Here is an 18,583-nt window from a genome sequence, read left to right as displayed (position 1 = left end):
AGCCCCGCTAAGAGTTTAGACTCGGACCCCTTTAGAACCCAACCCCCAGCCCACGAGGCACTCACTCACCCCTCACCGTCCCTCCATCCAGAGACCCCCCACTGAGCACCTGCCGTGGCCAGAGGCGGGACAGGCCCTGAGAACAGCCGTGGCCCTGCGCTCGGGGGAGGCCGCCGTGCCGAGTTCTGGGGGCCCTCTTGGCAAGGCCCACATTCTGCTACCCAAGGCGCGTTAAAAGTGGTCCTGGGGGAGGGGGCGGGTGTCAGGCCGTGGGGCCCAGCCAGGTGCCCAGCACCTCCTCTGTTCTGGGCTGGGCTCGGACCTGGCTCTCGGTTGTCAGTCTCCCAGCTCGTCACTTTCCGTCAGGGCCTCAGCGACACCCACCCTGGGCGTTGGGTAAGCAGGGAGCCCGCTGGCTCCTGCGCTGCCCCGAGCTCGCAGGGCTGCTGGGTTTGGTGGAGCGACCCTGTGTTGAATCAAGCACAGCACGAGCTCCGAGTGCAACTGACACGCCGGTGCCTGGCTGTCAAGCGGGGCCGCTTCTCCCCTGGGGGCGGTGGGGAAAGTTCTGGCGCACCAGGAGGAGGTCGCGCCCCCAGAGCACTTACCCACGCACGAGAGGCTCTCCTCAGTCCTGCTGGGGGGGCCGGAGTAGCCATCAGCAGCCCAGCTGCCCTGGCGGAGGGGGCCAGGCTCCGGATCGGTCTGCGCCCTGCGGGACAGAGAATGGTGGTCACTCACAGCGGAGGCCGCCCTGGCCTCGAGGCTCTCCCCTTGGAGGTCAGTTCTTCCCCTGTGGTGCTCTGCCCCCCGCGCTGGGCCGGCCCCCCCAATGGGCATATGTGTGCCCCTTCCCCTGGCAGGCAGCGGGCCTTCTAGGCAAAGTTAGGCCAGGGGCAGGGGCGGGGGCACCCGAGGGCAGGGGGCCACCTGTTGCCCCCGGGAGTCACCCTTCAGGGTCCCTGAGTCCCGTGAACGCAGGGCGTCCGCAGGGCGGAAGGACCCCTGGTAACTCGAGCTCGCGGCCTGTGTCCTGCCCTCAGGCTGCGCCGTGCACCCACGCGAGGGGCTCCGTCTGCAGCTGAGGTCACTGGCCCCTCGGGAGAGCCCAGGGGGCCCGGACCCCAGAGTCCAGGCAGCAAGGAGGTCGGAGGAGGAAGAGGGGCGGGCTAGGCCGGGGTCACCTCGACGCCCGGGGGGCCGAGTCCTCGCCCGGCCTTCTGTGGCAGCAGGAAGGAAGGCGGAGGTCTCCGGGCCCCATCTCCCAAGTGCACACAGGCCTCCGAGCACAAGCCCAACTGTGCTATCGCTCCCAGCAACAAAGGCTCTAGGAGCTTTTATTATAGGCAATTACCCAGGCTCTCCAAGCCGGCCGCCTGCCCCGCCCACGTCTACAGCTAAATGGACCCTTTGGCAGCTTGGTGCGGCGGGGTGGGGGGGGACGCAGGAGGAGAAATCGATGCCTGGCCTGGGCCAGGTGGGGGGGGTCGGGGGGTCAACCTGCCTCCCTCTCTCTCCAGTCTTGACCGTTTCCAGCACCGAGATGGCCGGGACTCTGGCTGTGTAACGCAGAGCAGGTCTCTCCACTCTGGGCCTCACTGGGTCACGGGGCGGAAGAGATGCCCTCGAGGCCCGGATCAGCCTGAGAGTTCAGGGCTGTGGGAGGTGTTTGCCGGCTCTCAAAGCCACGCAGGCAGCCGGGAGCCCTCGATGGTCTGCAGGCCCCTGTGCCGGGGACGGCGACAAGCAGGGTGGGGGAACCCAGAGGAAGCAGGAGACCCCGCTGCCCTGGGAAGGATGGGGTCACTCGCCATGGGCTACTGTCAGTTAAATGTCCAGGGGCCAAAGAAAAACTGGAATTGCTAGGTTTCTTCAAAGAAATGAGCATAAACCTGGGTTGTTAAAATAAGGGATGCTAGGGGCTTCCCTGGTGGCGCAGTGGTTGAGAGTCCGCCTGCGGATGCAGGGGACGCGGGTTCGAGCCCCGGTCCAGGAAGATCCCACATGCCGCAGAGCAACTAAGCCTGTGAGCCACAACTACTGAGCCTGCGCTCTAGAGCCCGTGAGCCACAGCTACTGAGCCCGCGTGCCACAACTACTGAAGCCTGCGCGCCTAGAGCCTGTGCTCCGCAACAAAGAGAAGCCACCGCAATGAGAAGCCCGTGCACAGCAAAGGAAAGTAGCCCGCATGCAGCAACGAAGACCCAACGCAGCCGAAAATTAAATAAATAAATAACGCAGTGTATGGGGGGAGAAAGGGGATTCTAGGCCATGCAGAAACATTTCACCAAATAACGTCACACACATAAAGAGCTAAGCACCGTCTGACCCCGAGCAGGCAGGCAGGAACCACGGCTATGAACAGGAAGACCTTGTGTAGTGCTGACCGGCACCGCCATCGTGAGCCAGGGTGAGTGAGGGGCACACGGGCCGGAGCGCCATCCCGGGTCAGTGAGGAAGCAGCCTCAGCTGCTCCGACCTCACGAGCTGCACACTTTTACGTCCTCTTCCTGCATCTCCCCCGCACGGCCAGGCCCCCATGTCCCCTCCCGTCCCAGCGGGAAAGGACAGCACCATCTATGCCAGATGTTGTTTGGAGGTTGAACCAGACGCCGACACTCCTGACCCCGTTAACCGCACCCTCCTAACTGGGGTCTGAGTGGAGGCCATCCGGGAGGGAAGGGGAAACCCCTTGGGGAAAGAAACCCCTGCTGGGGCTCTTCTCCCGGGGGGCAGAGGGCAGAGGGCAGTGAGGGCGGAGATCTGAGGGAAGCAGACGGTCCCGAGCAGACCCAGACCGAAGGGCGTTTTGCACCTTCTCTGTCCCGGGAGCCGGGCTGCCCAAAGGGAGACTGTGGCTGGTCGTGGGGAAGGGCCGCACCCAGACCCTTGAGAGGCACCGGCTGAGGAGACAGGGAAGACACCTGCTGGATTCGTTCCCCGAGAAGCAGGTCAGGCAGGAGGGGCCTGGGGATGGGGATTGGAGCCCGACAACCCCAGCTGCTGCAATGGGCTGGAGCGTTGCAGGGCGCAGGGCTAAGTTTCCGTGAAAACAGGGTGTCTGTGACCCTACAGGGCCGATGGCGCGTCCTTGCCGGGGTGGCCCAGCCCGGCACTCAGCAGAGGTGCCCACGGCTCTCACCTGTTGCCTCTGGGGTGTCCTTGGCCCCAATCTTCCCCTGCCCAAACCACAACCCTCCTGCAACCCTCACCCGGGGCCTAGAAGGGGCAGGTCTAGGAGGCGGGGTGGTGAAGACCCCTGCTGCGGTGGTGCAACACTTTTCTGTTTACGACCCAAAGAGGCAACAGATGTTTGCTGAGCGGAGGAAACCTGTCTGTTCAGGTCACATTGAGACATTCAGAGGAAAAAGTCCCGACCTTACTGGAGGACGTCAGATTCTACATCTGCCAGGGGGCTCGCAGGGTAGATGACGTAAAATCTTGAACAGCTGAACGCCTAGACACTTTCCCCCAAAGATGGATTCAACAGGAAGAAACTCAGGGAGGAGAAGCAAGTCCCAGAGTCCGCAGGGAAGCAGGTCAGGGATGGGAAAGAACCAGTCCCAGGAAGGTGTCTGATCAGCTACGAATGGGAGTCCAGGAGGTCACGGGGAAGAAGTGTCAGGTGTGCCAGGCGGAAGGGATGCTCTGAGGGGCAGGGGTCCCCGGGGCAGGCCTGCTCCCGTCGTGGGGTAACCGGGGTCCCTGCAGTGCCTGGAAGCTCACTGCCGGGGGGTAATTTGTGAGCCTCTCTAGCTGCTGGAAAGTTCTTCCTCCTGAGCTTCAAGAGTCTCTCTACCTTCTAAGCACCATGATGTGGATTCAGGGCGTTGGAGCCGCACCAAGTGAATCTAAGTCAGCTTACAACACGACAACCCTTCACGTCTTTCAAAACAGCTCTCAGACCCTCTCTCAGCCTTCCCCTTCCAAAGCAAACTGCTTCGGCTCCGTTAATCGTTCCTGTAACACCTTTTCGGATTCCTCACCAACCCGTCCGTCTTCCTCTCCATGTATTTTCGTGCACCAACGTCCTTTTAAACTGTGGAGTTCGTAACTGAATGAATGCAGTGCGCTGGAGGAGGTGGAACGTGCAGACGAGGTGTTGGGGCCCAGCTGTCTGTTACATGGTGAAAGGGAGCCCAAGACCTTTCAGGGGTCAAATCACACTCTTGGCTTTGAGGGAAGGGTGCAGCTCCCCTCACCAACCCCAGCCACTCCAGCCCGGGAGACCCAGTGTCCGGGGAGCGTCTCCACCCAAACCGTGGGAGAGCTTGTCCTCGAATCAGCACAGAGAGGAAACCCAGGACGTTCGGTTAGCCGGGAAGCCGCTTCCTTTGCATTTGAGTATCTCTAACCCGTGTCATACTTAGGAATTAGAATGCCGCTTACTTAAGGTGGCCATTTCAGTAAAGAGTTATATTTTTATGAAAGAACCACAGTTGATGGAAGCGTTTTTCTGTGCTCTCCACTTGTGGTGTCTGAAGAAAGCAGGACAGGCTAGCTTGTTAACCATGCTGGTATGAACGGTGGCCTGGCCACTGCAGACGGTGGTGACGTGGCCCAACGTGACCACGTCAGAAAGAAGCACGTCCGAGCGCCCTGGGGACAGATACGCACAGGCAGCGTGGAAAGTGGAGAGAGAGGGCAGCAGACGGGCAGGTGCAGGGCATCAGTGGGGGCGGCCAGGGGGGCCGTGGGGGTTTCAGCGACCGCGGGCTGGGGGCACAGCCCGTCACGTGCTCTCAGTCTAACTCAGTGGTGGCAGCTGTCCCACTGGTGAGTCGGGCGAGACCCACCTGCCTACCCGCCTACCCAGGTAACTGGCTCTTCGGCAGCCACGGCACCCTGACGCACGGCCGCGTTGGGGGCACCCTCCTGCTGAACCTCTTTGTGGCGGCGTCCCCAGAGTCGGGTCCGGGTCCCCCTGTTAAGGTCCTAACCCCGCCCCAGCTCTCCAGGCCCCGCCCACCTTCTATTCTCTCCACCAGCCCCGCTCCCTCCGCGGGCTCCGCAGCTCACCTGTAGCGGAAGGGGGCCACGGTAGCGGTGACAGGCTGACTCTGCTGATGGACCGAGGAGAAGCTGATGACCCCCGGGGCGGGCGGCGGGCGTGCGCTCCGCACGGGGCTGCAGACCGGGGAGCGAGGCCCTGAAGCTTCCCGGGCATCAAGCTCCGAAGACCTGGGGCCCCCAGAACTTTTGTAGGGTACATCTCTTTGATCTTTTCCTGGGTGGTTAGATGGCTTTCGACCTTCGGGAGCTTCTGCATGAGAACTGGTGCGGGCGGGGCTCCTGCCCCGGGTCTGGCGGGTCAGAATCCCTTCCTGGGCCACCCTCTTCTTTCCCTGGGCGCCCTGCGTCTCCCCGGCGCTTCTGCACCCAGCCCGGCTGGAGAGCGCTGCTTTGGGGGTCGCCCTGGGACTGCTCCAGGGGGAGCAGGCGAGGCCTTCAGCCCCCTCAGCTGACTCTCTCGCTGCCCCAGAGGCCCTGGGGGAGGCTCTCCCCCGGGAGGCCTTGGGAGATGAGCCTCTGGAAGGGCCCCCCGGCTTGCCCAGTCTTGGCGAGGCTGCCCGCTGCGGGCTCAGGGCCAGGCCGGCCTGGTGCGGCCGCAGCTGGGGAGAGGCGGTCGGTGTATGAATCCTGGTCTGGGAAGCAGCTCGAGGCACAGGGATGGAGGAGGCGTAGTGAGGGCGGCCGGCAGAGTTCACACTGGCCGTCCCGTCCATGGTCAGCAAGGCTGGCGGCAGGGCTACTGTGCTGCGGAGAGAATGCGGACAGTTAGGCGGTGCCCTAGGGAAGTCACATCCTGATTCGGTCTCGGGCCCAGCTCTAGGCGAACCCCTCTACCTCTTGCAAACACACACGTGAAAGTGCTCGGGGATTGTAATGCCCTGTACAAACGGGGTGATCTGACCTTGGCTCTGTTCCTGTCCACCAATCGGGGCCAGACTCCCCTCCCACAGCCCCTTCCTTCTTGGATCTCTCATTGTACCTGAGTCTAGAATGTTCTGCCCACGGTGAATCGACTCCCTGTGCCCCCAGCCTGCTCCTGCCACCTGCCCCTTTACCTGATGCCCGGCTCTCCCACAGGACACCTCTCCAGTGGACTGTAATCTCCCAGATCCCACTGGGCGCGAAGGCGGGGCAGCCCATCACAGTTACAGATCCTAAACTTGTACCCCCGCCCTGGTCAGGGCCCTGCCACCTGGCTCACACCAGCCTCTGTCACTGACGCCACCCCTCCTGGTCCCTCCCCACCGTCCCCACCCACCCACTCTGTCCCTGGAGATGTGGGCACCCAGCTCACAGCCTTTCTTCCTAGCCCCTTCCCTACCCACCTCCTGACCTGGCCAAACTGACCTCCGCCCCCTCCTCTGGTCTCAGAGATGAGTGTCCCACCCTGAGATAAAGGCAGATCCCTCTGGGCACCCCCTGCCACCTGATCCTTCTCTTTTGGACCCCGATCTACGAATTACCCCATCTTTCTCACGTATCCTTGACCAGCTTCCCCTCCCCGCCATGTTAATGAATGAATTAATTGATCTATTAATGGCTTTCATTTCAAAGGGAATTCGAAGCCGGCTACAAAGACACGGAAAATCAACTCCAGATGAAAGAGTTCCACGTCGAAAATGAAATCATGAAAGAATGTGCAGAACGTATGCATGGATGGTCTCCTCATTTTGTTGTGGGAAAGGTCTTTATAGCATCACATCAAAGGTAGGAATCACAAAGGGAAACACTGATAGATTTCAGTTCATAAAAATTAAAATCCCTGAATGGACAGAAGAGCCCTTTCCAAAGGTTCATACCGTGAATAAACTGTAAATATACTCGCAACATATATAAGAGACAAGGAGTTAATAATACCTTTACATACAGGGAGCTCTACCAAATCAACCAAAAGCAAACACCCTGTAGAGGAAGGGGTCAAAGGGTTGAACAAGAAGTTCATAAGATAATAAATACATCTGGCCACAACATAACAAAAACAAAGGGCTTCATTAAAATTGAAGAGATGAAAATTAAATGTTATCGTTGGTTGCTGTCAAATTTACTATCTCTTAGAAAATTATAATTTCCAGTCGTGGTATGAGCGCAGCACCACAGGGCCCTGACACTCGGCCATGGGAACAGCCCCAGATCCAGAAAATTATCCTTGGGGAATGATGACAGATGTGAGCAAATGTCTATACCGGGAGGATGCTCGCGGTGACTTGGGTGAGATGGAGACAGGGGACACTGGCACAGAGGAAAGGCCACCAGAGCATGGCAGGTCCACCTGAGGCCACGGGGATGTGCCCTTCCCTGCTGTGCAGAGAGCTGCCGGCCACAGCACGGACCACAAGCTAAACTGTAAGAAGCCAACGGAGACCCTCAAGCGTTGATGGATTTATAGGACTAAGCTTGAAATGACCGTGGGAGTCTGTCTGCTCTGCTGACAGATGGAGTAATTTCCAAGAGACCCAGAAATGCCGTGACCCCTCCCCCTCTCCTCTACTTTGCATGTCCATGACTTGGTACCAGTACTGGATGAGGTGAAGTCCCCCCCACCTCCTCTGGCACAGAAGGAAGGCAAAGCCCGGTGTGACCAGGGGGCCACAGCCGGCTGCCCCACCCCCAGTGTCTGCCCATCACCTGGACCCACAGGGCATCATGTCCACGGCTCGCCTGACCCCACTTCTGCCTCGTGTACCCCCTGACCACCCACCAGCCACAGCCTGGAAGGTCACTCTGAGTGGCCCCCCACCTGCCCACACTCTCCTGCAGGGCCTGCCGTGTCCCCAGCCCCAGCAGGCCCAGGACAGCCCTACAGGAGGGCCTGGGAAGTGCTTTCGTAAAGGCACTCAGAGGACGTCAGGCAGGAGCTGCCTGCAGCTGTAAGAATTCCAGTCAATGTCGTAGCCCCTCCACGCCCAGTCTGCAAAACGAGGGTGGGATAAAACCTGAAACCACAGTCGGGTGGGGAAAGAGGGAGTCTTTAAGTCAAGAAGAGGACACCGTGCCTCAGCCTGGCCTCAGGACCTGCAGTAGAACCTTCCCCGTGGAGGTGAGAGCAGGTTTGCTCTGTCACCCCTCCTAGCCACCGCCCCAGCGATCAGCTCCACGCATCTCTGGCGATGCCTCGTAGGACCAGAGGCCCAAGCGCGGACCTGCTCACAGGCTCACGTGGACCTGAGCTGCTGACTTTGGCCTTGGACACAGGGCTGAGCCACACGCTGACCGGCAGGGCCAACCAGCTGACCACCTATGAGCAGGGCCCCAGACCACAGCTCTGCATTTCAGCACCCCCAGGTTTAGTCCTGCACAGGTGGGCACAGTGCCACATGACCCGCTGCCGCTTCTCCCCTCAGCCCCAGTGGGGGCACAAAGCCACGTGGTGCCCCAGACCACCCCTTCTGGGAGCTGTGTCTGCGAGGGGACCCGGAACTGCATCCTGGCTCTGCCCGCGTCTCTCCTGGGAGCCCCGTCCCGTCCGGGTGGTGCTGCCCACGAGCCCCTCTCACCTGCATGGTCCTCGGCGCACCCCCAGCTCCCCTCGATCAGACCCTCCCCTCCCCGCACCCAGGGGCCCCTGCCTCTGGGCCTGGCCGGGTTTCCAGCCAGAGAGCCCTGAGGCCGCGCAGGCTGCCTCTTCCTCACTTGCTGATGGAGCAGATGCAGTTGCTGCTTTTACTCCATCACCATTTTTTCCAAAGCTGGATGGGAAGAGGATTTATACTGGTCCAGTGGCAGGTCACAGCTGGGCAAGGGCGGGGGCCGAGGAGGAAGACCCCGGGGTTACGGGTCTCCAGCAGAGGGTGGGGGGGTTGCTGGGGAAGAAAGGGGAGAGATGTTCTTGGGGGTGGGCTCCTGAACCCCGAGGACAAAGGTGCCTCCGTGGCACCCGAGCTGCGTTCTAAATGGACCAAATGATCTGGGGGACTCCCGTGCCCGCCCCGGGCTCAGGCTCTCCTCCGGGAAATGATGGGACCCCCCTCTGCCTCCCTGCTGCCCCGCTTCCTGTCCAGAGCAGGCTGGATAAGGTACGGGGGCGAAGAGGTGCGCCGTACCGGCCCCTGTCCAGGTTCTCAGCGCCAGACAGAGACGTCCCGCAGAAGCAGGACGGTCTGTCTCTTCGGGGCAGGGCTCTGTTCAAGCCACGGTGCTTGGCGTGACCGCCGCTCATCCCTTGGGATGCCTCCCACATGTCTGGGGAGCCTCAAGGGCAGGAGGCTGGTGGGGCTGACCGTGGAAGCAAGGAGCCCACTTCTTGCCGTGTGCGTGTGCGTGTGTGGTGTCAGGGCTCCTACCAGGTCCCCTGCCCCTAAACACACCCTTTCTGCTCTTCCACACTCCAAGTGCCCTATCTGAAGTTTCACGCCACCTCGGCGAGCGGACTGAAGCCTCGGGGGTCCCTTAGCGCTCTCGTTCTGGGGTCCTCATCACAAAGCTCATTGCAGCCACACAAGGACCCACAGCAGGACCCCTGTTTTCGCTGACCGTGGTGCCGGGGACCCCCGAGGGCTGAGCTCCGGGTTCTGCTCTCAAGGAGTTAAGTCTGCCCGGGAGGAAACACGGCCACCCTCATCACGGCACGGGCGTCGTGTGGACGGACGCGAAACCAAGTGCCGTGGGGAGCGTGTGTCACAGGCTGCAGATGAGGCGGGACCTGGGAGGCTTCGGGAAGAGGCAGCAGCGGGGTCGGGGCTGGTCGGGGGTGGTTTCGGGTCTGGGGAGCAGAGGGTGTGATGGCTGGTCCCGAAGCCCACGGGCTGCCGGCGCCCCTACAGCCCCTGCTCTTCAAAGTGACTCTGGTGGGTGGTGAGTAAAGTGCTGGGTGCAAAGGTTGTTTGCTGATGGTGCAACCTCAGGCAACTTCCATAACCTCTGCTTCCTCATCTGTGACGTGAGGCTGAAACTAGACCTGCCTCTCAGGGTTGCTTTGGAGACTAAGTTAGTTATAAGCGTAAAGTGCTTAGAACAGTGCCTGACAACTAGTAAGGGCTACAATCACAGGCGCCCAGCGATGGAGACGGGGCCGCCTGGTCTCCCAGAGCCCCTGCCAGGCCCGGCTCAGAAGCCTGCGGCATCAACAGGAAACACGCCGTCCATGTGGATAGGACGGCACCCAGTGTCCATCCACCAGCAGAAGGGACAGGAACACGGGCAAGGAGGGAGTCCAGCTCTAGAGTCAGGAAGAGCTGAGTTCAAATCCTAGCTCTGCCTCGTCTTGCTATGTGGCTGTAGAGAAGTTATGTAATTTTTCTGAGCCCAAAGACCTCATCTGCAAGAAGCAGTCTTAGAATGTTGTAAAGATTAAATGAGAGAATAAAGGTGACGGAGCCAGCAGGTGCTCAAGAGATGGCAGAAATGGTGTTAAGAACAGCTGTCCTCCTCCCGGAAGGGAAGGAGACAAATTCACGTGCCGAGCGGGACAGTGTCGTGGGTACCAGGGGAGTTGAGAGGCTGGGGCCTTCCTGGGTGGGGCGGCCTGGTCCCAGCACCCCACCCCCAGCAGGCACGTTCACCTTCCCCCACCGCCAAGGGCTTCGTGTGTATCAATTCGCAGTTGCCCCACTCCACAGGCAGGGACACCAAAGCACAGAGACGTACGGAAGGCTCTGGTAGACACACAGCCAGTAAAGGGCGGCATCACGTAGGGCCGAGACGGTCGAGCTCTGGCCAGGGCTCTGCCTGCCCCGGCTCTGTCGCCCGCCCCCAGGCCTCCCCGCCGACTCCCTCCCGCCCCCAGCCGCCCACCTTTCAGCCGGAACCATTCTGGCCCCCGGCCCCAAGGGGACAAACGGAGCTACTGGCTCAAGGCTCCAAAGACCCCAGAACCAGGACCCGCTCTGGTCTACGCATGCTTCGCTCAAGCTCAGAAGGAGGTGAAAGCGGGGGCGGGAGGGAGGCGAGGAGGGCGGTCCCCACAGGTCTGTGGTCTCCGGGCAACGTCTAGAGGCCCTGGTGCTGACCGGACAGCTCCTCCCGCGGGGGCGTGGAGGAGTCGCGTCTGCGCGCTGTGAACGCAGCCGGGGTGCCCCTTTCAAAAGGGTCAGAACATTTAACCACAGCACTCAGAGGTGGGATGTGCCGAGAGACAGAGAAAAAGACAAAAATAAATACACAGAAAAAGATATTTAAAAAAGGAAAAGCCTGGGAGGTGGGACTCCCGGGTGCTGGTCCCATGAGTCCCCCCGGGGCTGCGTGAATTGGGGCAAATCATTTCTGTTCCCCGGTGCGTGGAGAGGGAGGAAAAGCTGCCTCTCAGGAAGAGGGGGGAAGGCAGCGGACTGGCGCGTGGAAAAGGGCTCGCTGAGGCCAGCTCTGCACCGCGGAAGGTCCTGGAGGCAGAGTCCCCACCCCCTCACCCCACCCCCTGTGCAGGTCCGGCTTGTGGTCCTAAGCGAGTCACTTGTCGTGCTCCCTCATCCGTACAGCTGGCTTCTTCATCGTCATCCCCATCTTATACAAATCAAGTGAGTAATTACAAGAAAATCACTTAAGACAGTGCCTGGCCAGAAAAATCACTGAAGAAATGCTAGTTAAAGTCAAACAAGCCATCAGCACAGGGTTTATCCCTGTTCTACCCAGATTTCCCGCCGGAACCTCCGTCACCCATTCCAGTCCCAATAACATAAACGTTTCCCTCTAACCTAAATTTCTACGCCCTTATTGAGCATCTGTGGGACAGCCAGTTTATACGGGATGGGGGTAGGAGGGCAAACAAAGCCAGACACGGTTCAAAGTAAACCTTGGGAGGTGTCCTTTCTCTGAGGCCCCTCGAAGCTGAGGTCCTCCTGCAGGATGAGGAGGGACGGCCCAGGGGCGACATTTCCACAGGCGGGAAGGTGGGCGGAATGACCTTCGGGGGCCGGAAGCACAGACAGATCCCTGGGCTGCAGCCCCGGACCAAGGGCAGGTTTCCTACCCCAACTGACACGTCGGTTCTTCCACCCTGGAGCCCTGACCTCCCGTGGCCAAACCCAGCTCGGGTCTCACTTCCGGTCCAGAGGCCCCGTCTGGTCCCCAGAGGCAGAACCACCCCAGGGGACACACAGGCGACTGAGCCGCCACAGCCCTCGGACAAACCCCACAGGTACAGTGACCCCGCTCACTCGCACCCACCACGTCGGTGCAGGGACACACGCAACTGTATGCACACGTGCTCGCTCCCACACACCCCCACACACGCCTACACACTTAGATGCACACGCGCCCTGGCTCCGGCTTTCTGCCCTCTCTCCGTGTCCCTTGCACGGCTCCCATCCGGCCGGGAGGTGGGGACACCCTCTGTGTCCTCCCGTCCTGGTCCATCTCCAGTGCTCACAGGCTCTCCCTGGAAAAGCGGGCCCGACCCCCGACTGTGTGCGCACAACTTTCATCCCGTGTGTGTGCGCCCCAGACCGTGTCCAGCTGACACGCGGGCTACGGACGAGGAGGGAGCCAGGGGAGCATCCCTGTGCGGAGAGGAGGAAACGCAGGGCCTGGGCGCCTCCCGGCCCTCCTACCCCCGCCCACACCCACGCTCTGGCTCCACGAAGGACCCAAGACCAGGCGTCATGGGGGGGTTCCCAGGGCTGAGGACAGGCCTGCAACACCGTTTACTAAACGTTCTCTCTTGTTCAGCCTCTAGCCTCTGCCCACCTCTCAGGACCGAGATGATGGAAGACCTGAGCTGTGGGTGGGCACTGGGGCCGCAGTAGAAGGATCTCAGGCCCCCCCCCCCGCCCCTCCTCTTGGCCTCTAGACCCGGCTTTGGACTCCAGCAAACTGGGGCGGGGCGCCATTCAGCCGGGTCTTGCCCTTGGCAGAGAAGGCGATCACCCCGGTCAGCGTGGAGAGGACAGGATGGACAGCCAGCGGTGTCGTCATTTCCAGGGGGCATGGGCAGACTGGGCACCGCGCTGGCAGGGAGAGAGGAGAAGGGTCCGCTGGCTGGGACTTGGCAGAAGGTGGGGGGCGGCTCAGTACGGCAGCGCCCGCCTGGCTGGCTCCTGGCTCAGAGTCGGGGCCCGACTGTCCCCGAGCGGTGGGACTCAGCAATCCCCTCCCCATCTCCACCCCCAGAGCCGGGGCTGTGCGCACACCCTCGGGGATTCCTTTAGCCTAGAAACTGCAGACAGCCCTTCTTTCTGGCCAGACGGCAACAAGTTCTCACAGAGGAAAAAATGGGACCGGCTGTGATCATCTCGGGCGACGTGAAATAGGTCAGTTTGCTGGCATTTACAGTGAGTGGTCAAGCTCGTGCCGAGACCCACCCAGCCCTGTCCCCGGGTCGGCTTCCCAGGACCGAGCAGCTGCCTGGATCTGCTTCCCAGAGAGGGTTCTCCAGCCCTTGGATCCTGGCTGAGTCCAGGCTGGGTCCAGGCCGACAGGCGGGAAGAAGGGAGACCCCAGAAAACCCGACGGAAGAGGGGCTCACCCACCCCCTCAGAATCTCTCACCCAGCTCTCTGGGCTGCAAGTCCTTCCCAGGGGTCTAACCTCCACTCTTCCTGCCCAGGGTCCAGTTGCCTTCCTGGTCCCCATTTGGGGGGCTGTTTCTCTGGCCTCTGAGAGAGAAGCCCACCCGAGCTCCGGGGAGGCCCCGAGCCGCAGCTGAAGGCTCACGTGTGTCAGCTGGGTGGCGTTTTTTACTGATCTGATCCATGTAAACGGCTCCACTGTCAGGATCCTTGGTTCCTTTAGCCAAGAGAAATGACTTAGTACCAGTGAACATCAATGATTTAAAACTGCCCCACAGGGACTTCCCTGGTGGTGCAGTGGTTAAGAATCCGCCTGCCAATCCAGGGGACACGGGTTCGAGTCCTGGTCCTGGAAGATCCCACATGCCGCGGAGCAACTGAGCCTGCGTGCCACAACTACTGAGCCTGAGCTCCAGAGCCCACGAGCCACAACTACTGAAGCCCGCGCACCTATAGCCCCGTGCTCCGCAATAAGAGAAGCCACCGCAATGAGAAGCCCGCGCACCGCGAAGAAGAGTACCTCCCGATCGCTGCAACTAGAGAAAGCCCGTGCACAGCAACAAAGGCCCAACACAGCCCCCAAAATTAATTAATTTTAAAAGAAACCAAAACTGCCCCACTAAAACAAGAGTGGATACATGTAAATGTATATCCCAATCACTTTACCGTACAGCAGAAACTAACACAACATTGTAAATCAACTCTACTCCAACAAAATTTCATTAAAAAAACCAAACTGCCCCACAGATCACAGGGGCTGGAGGTCTCCGCCAGGGAGCTGAGCTGGCCTGGGGAGCACGTGCAGCCCAGAGCTGAAACCCCTCCGGGGGCTCCCAGGGCCCCTGTGATGCAGACGAGAGCTTGGGGTCTGCGTCACAAGGGTGCAAATGCCCAGACCCTGGGAGGTGCCCCACGACCGTCCTGCCGCACCCCGTCCTTCTCTCTCTCCTCCCCTTGCTCGTGACGCCCTGCAGGCCAGTCAGTCACTAGAGGCCTGGCTTCCCAAGTGACTGCTGAGCCTTCAGATGGGCCCCGGAGCAGAAGCTGGTGGAGCCTGGGGCGGGGAGCTCAAGGCTGACAGAGAAACTGGAGCCCACGTGGCCCCCGGCAGCTCCATGTCTGTCACACTCGCTTCCTTCTTCTGCTCCCTCAGCTCCAGTGCCGGCCCAGGGATGGCTGGTCTAGCCAGGCGCACAGAGGGGAATCACCCAACAGGCACCACATACGTCCAGGCCCCAAAGCCCAGGGCCACGGGGCTGGGCAGGAGGGGTCTCGGGGATTCTGAACTGCTCTCAAATTAAGCTCTCCACCCGGAGATGCTGCCCCTTGGGGAGTGTGGGCTGCTACCCGCTGTGGAACACCAACCCCATGGTGGCCTTTGGAGGGGCTGGACTGCAAACCTACGTGAGGCACAAGTCAGGCCTCCCGCCTCGGGCCGGTTACACGAGCAAAGACCCTGGAGGGCGAGGGTGAGTGGGCACGCGGGGAGCGGGTGGCAGCCTGGGGGTCAGACCCCCGGCCTGGACTCCAGTGCTAAGCATCTCCCGGAGTTGTTCACGTCTAGGCCTCAGGTTTGCCATCTGCAAAGTGGGGCAGGCAACCCCAGCGTGAAAGAGGGGTCAGGTCCTTCCAGAGCAGCAGCGAGAACACCCCCGCTCCTGGCACATGAGTCTCCACGCCGGGCCCATCCCCCTTTCAGCAGCAGCACATCTGCGTGGGAGTCACGCACGGAGGAGCGGCCAGGCCTGGCTGTCGCCCAAGGCCCGGGTGCTAGACTGCAGGAGACCCCAATCTCAGAGAGCGGCTGTGAGGCTCCCAGAGCTCAGCTCCCCAAGGCCCAGGGTCCGCCAGGTGTCAGCAGGCTGGCCGGCGAGCTCGCGGGAGACCCGCCTCAGCTGAAGCTGGGGGAGCCCCCTCTTCTCTCTCACTACTTGGGGGCGGACGCAGAAGCCCACACCCGAGGCCCCACTCGTGACCGTCTGTACCTCCCAGCACAGGGGCTCCGGGTAGGCTCCCCCCCGCCGGAAGCCTTGCTCAGGAGCTGGACCCGGGCCAGGCGAGGGGGGACGCGTAGGCGTTTGCACTCTTAGAGCAGAAGCCCACAGCTACACAGATCCACCGCTTACCCTGAACGACAGCTGTGACTTCTGGGAACTTTTCTGGGGCGCTGCTCAGGGCCTGGTTCTGCTATTTATAAACGTGTGGCTTTGCAGAAGTTACTTAAATCCTTCAAACTTTGGTTGCTTCATTTGAAAAACAAGGGTAGGGGGCTTCCCTGGTGGCGCAGTGGTTGAGAGGCCGCCTGCCGATGCAGGGGACGCGGGTTCGTGCCCCGGTCCGGGAGGATCCCACGTGCCGCGGAGCGGCCGGGCCCGTGAGCCGTGGCCGCTGAGCCTGCGCGTCCAGAGCCTGTGCTCCGCAGCGGGAGAGGCCACAGCAGTGAGAGGCCCGCGTACCGCAAAAAAAAAAAAAAAAAAAAAAAAAGAAAAGAAAAACAAGGGTAGTGACACCACGGAGTTGATGTAAAAATAATGTGTCTTAGTCCGTTCGGGCTGGCTTAACAGAATATCATAGACCGGGGAGCTTACAAACAATAGAACTTTATTCCTCACGGTTCTGGAGGCTGGAAGTTCAAGGTCAAGTTGCCGGCAGATTCAGAGTCTGGTGAGAACCCCCTTCCTGGTGCACAGATGGCATCTTCTCACTGTGTCCTCACGTGGAGGATCTCTTCATGGGGGTCTCATTATGGGGGGTCTCTTTATGGGGGGCACTGATCCCATTCATGACCTAATCACATGCCAAAGACCCCACCTCCTCATACCGTCACCTTGAGGGTTAGGATTTCAACATAAGAATTTTAGGGGACACAAAAATTCAATCTAAAGCAGTGTGAAAAAGGCTTAGCGTGGTAGCCCAGGAGAAGTGCTTAAAAAGGGCAGTTCTTATAATAAAAATAACATGCTCATTAGGAAAAACTTGGAAAAATCTACAAAAATATAAAGAAAAATTCTATCCCCTACTAGCCGATACTTAGCCTCTTTTAAGTGTTTCGATTTCTTCCAGGCTTTTTACAACTCACACTCATACATATATTCATCATAAAATTATGATGATACTATATACATACATTTTACACCTTTTCGCTTACTATGTAGTAAGCATTTTTACTTTTCATTTAAAAATCTTCAGACATTTTTTCAGAAACATCCTTGTTAATTGCTGATAAACTCTTCTGTGACTGCAGTAACCGAACGCTGCTGAATTATCGCACTGTCACTAGCCATTTAGGTCGTTTCCAGTTTTCTACTATTTCCTGTAACACTGCGATGAACAACCGGACCAGCTCTGCCTGAGCCTCAGATGACTTCCTCAGGCTACATTCCTGGAAAGGGGATTATGGGGTCCAAGGCGGGAATCTCATAAAAGGTCTCAGATACAAACTGCAGATCACCGGTCAGAAAGGTTCACCCCGCTTGTCTTCCCCCAACAGTGTCTGACCCGCTGCATCCTTCTCCCAGTTGCCTGGTACAGCAGTGGGGGCGGGGGGGTGCAGCCTCTGTGGGGAGCCTGGCCCTCCTTGCGGCCACACATGCCAAGAGCTTTCACAACGTTCTCGAATAGTCAGGCCAGGCAGGGGAGCAGAACTGGAGGCCAAAATGTGGGCCGCTGCCCTGCCAGCAGAGCTGCTCTGCCTCTGCTCACTGGACCCAGAGAAGAAAACAAACTGCTCGACTTTGGGGCGTCAAGTCAGAGGCTAGGAGGAACTTTCCATCCGTGAGGAGCACCAAGTACTGGGACTGGGGCCTGTCTAGTCCTGCTGGGAGGTTTGGAAGGCAGAGAATGCTCACGGCCAGGTCCACGGGCAGCATGGCGGAGGACCCGGGCCTCAGAACAGCCGTGGAGCACGCGGCGGCACCACTGAGGCGGAGCCAGCGGAGAGGGGAGATTGGTGGGTTTGCCGAGGCCCCGCAAGTGCCCTCCGGGCCCTGGGCTGGAGGGGTCTTCCGTGCACCATCCGCCTTGAACAGTAAATACTGCCCGAGCAGGCCCTGCTGTGGCCGCAGGACGGGAGGTTCTGTAGTCAAACATCTTTGCCCTTCTGAGGGTCCTGGGAGGCCCCCGCCATGCATCCAGGTCGCCAGTTCCTCTGTGCCCTAACTGACCCAGGCCCCCTCCCCTTTCTTTTCAGTCCTTCCCTTTTCTGAGACCATCCCCCGACTTGCTTTGCAGGTGGGCTGCGAGCCACATGGTGGCCACCTGTCAGCCCCTTGGAGACGGCGGCCAGAAGACCCAGAGTGAGCCCCAGCCTGGGCCCCTGGGGAGCTAAGGCTTCCTCACTTCCCCCCACACCTCCTCCATCCCTCCTTTCCCTACGAGCTTCCTCCAGGCCTTTAGGGCAGGAAGGCCAGGCGGAGGTGACGCAGCGGCTGCCGAGATCGGCCTATCGGGAAAATCCACAGGGTTCACCTACCCACGGCCCCTGGGCAGGTGCCTGTGTGTCCAAAACCCTGCTTATGGTACCCCCGCCTCCCACTCCTGCCCTGGGTCTTAGCCTGTCCCTAAGGGCTGCTTGCTCCAGGCGTGGCCCTGTTCAGACACACACCTCCCCATGTGCTCCTGAAACCCCCTCAGTCAAGCAGGGATCGGAAACTCCTCCCTCTTCCGCTGCCTTCCTGTACTGACCCACAGAAAGGTGATCACGGGCCCCGCCCCACTCTGTCTCAATAAAAAATGTCTGTGGCTCTCATCCTGGGCCCTCGAGAGAATCTCCAGCCCCACGTGCAGACAGTCAGCCTGGTGACTTGTCATCTCCTCGGTTTGGGTCCAGGCCGCTTGTGACCCCACCCTGGGGACCCTGAGAGCAAGCAAGTTACTACTGGCAAAACTGCACCAATGTCCTGGAACACAGGGTCTCACCACCTCCCGCTACCACCACCTAACTTCTTTTTCTCTCTCTTTTGGCAATACTTGTTGTCATGGAGATTCTAACACAATGGGGCAGGTAGGAAGCCTGTTGCTTGGCAACGAGATGCTGGAGGCACCGGATTGGCTGCTGAGATCTGAGGGAGCAGCAAGGATGCTGAGGGAAGGTGGGAGAGTGGAGGAACACCCTGGGGGACCACCAAGTTCGGG

At 60.0% G+C, this 18,583-nt stretch overlaps 1 protein-coding gene across 1 annotated transcript in view; it reads right to left on the bottom strand.

Annotated features, from left to right (window-relative positions):
• Positions 1-18,583, bottom strand: part of NAV1 (neuron navigator 1) — a 208,674-nt gene that overhangs the window by 141,106 nt on the left and 48,985 nt on the right. Inside the window, exons 2-3 of the mRNA XM_059998871.1 lie at positions 5,020-5,757; positions 609-712 (exon numbers count right to left, since the gene is read on the bottom strand). Of these exons, the coding sequence (XP_059854854.1) occupies positions 609-712; positions 5,020-5,726 (811 nt within the window). The 5' untranslated portion in view covers positions 5,727-5,757. The remainder of the gene's footprint in view (positions 1-608; positions 713-5,019; positions 5,758-18,583) is intronic.

The sequence above is a fragment of the Delphinus delphis genome, chromosome 1, assembly GCF_949987515.2.
Source record: "Delphinus delphis chromosome 1, mDelDel1.2, whole genome shotgun sequence".
NCBI classification, from domain to species: domain Eukaryota; kingdom Metazoa; phylum Chordata; class Mammalia; order Artiodactyla; family Delphinidae; genus Delphinus; species Delphinus delphis.
Note: the sequence above shows the minus strand (reverse complement) of the source record. Positions and strands in the feature narration are given on the sequence as shown.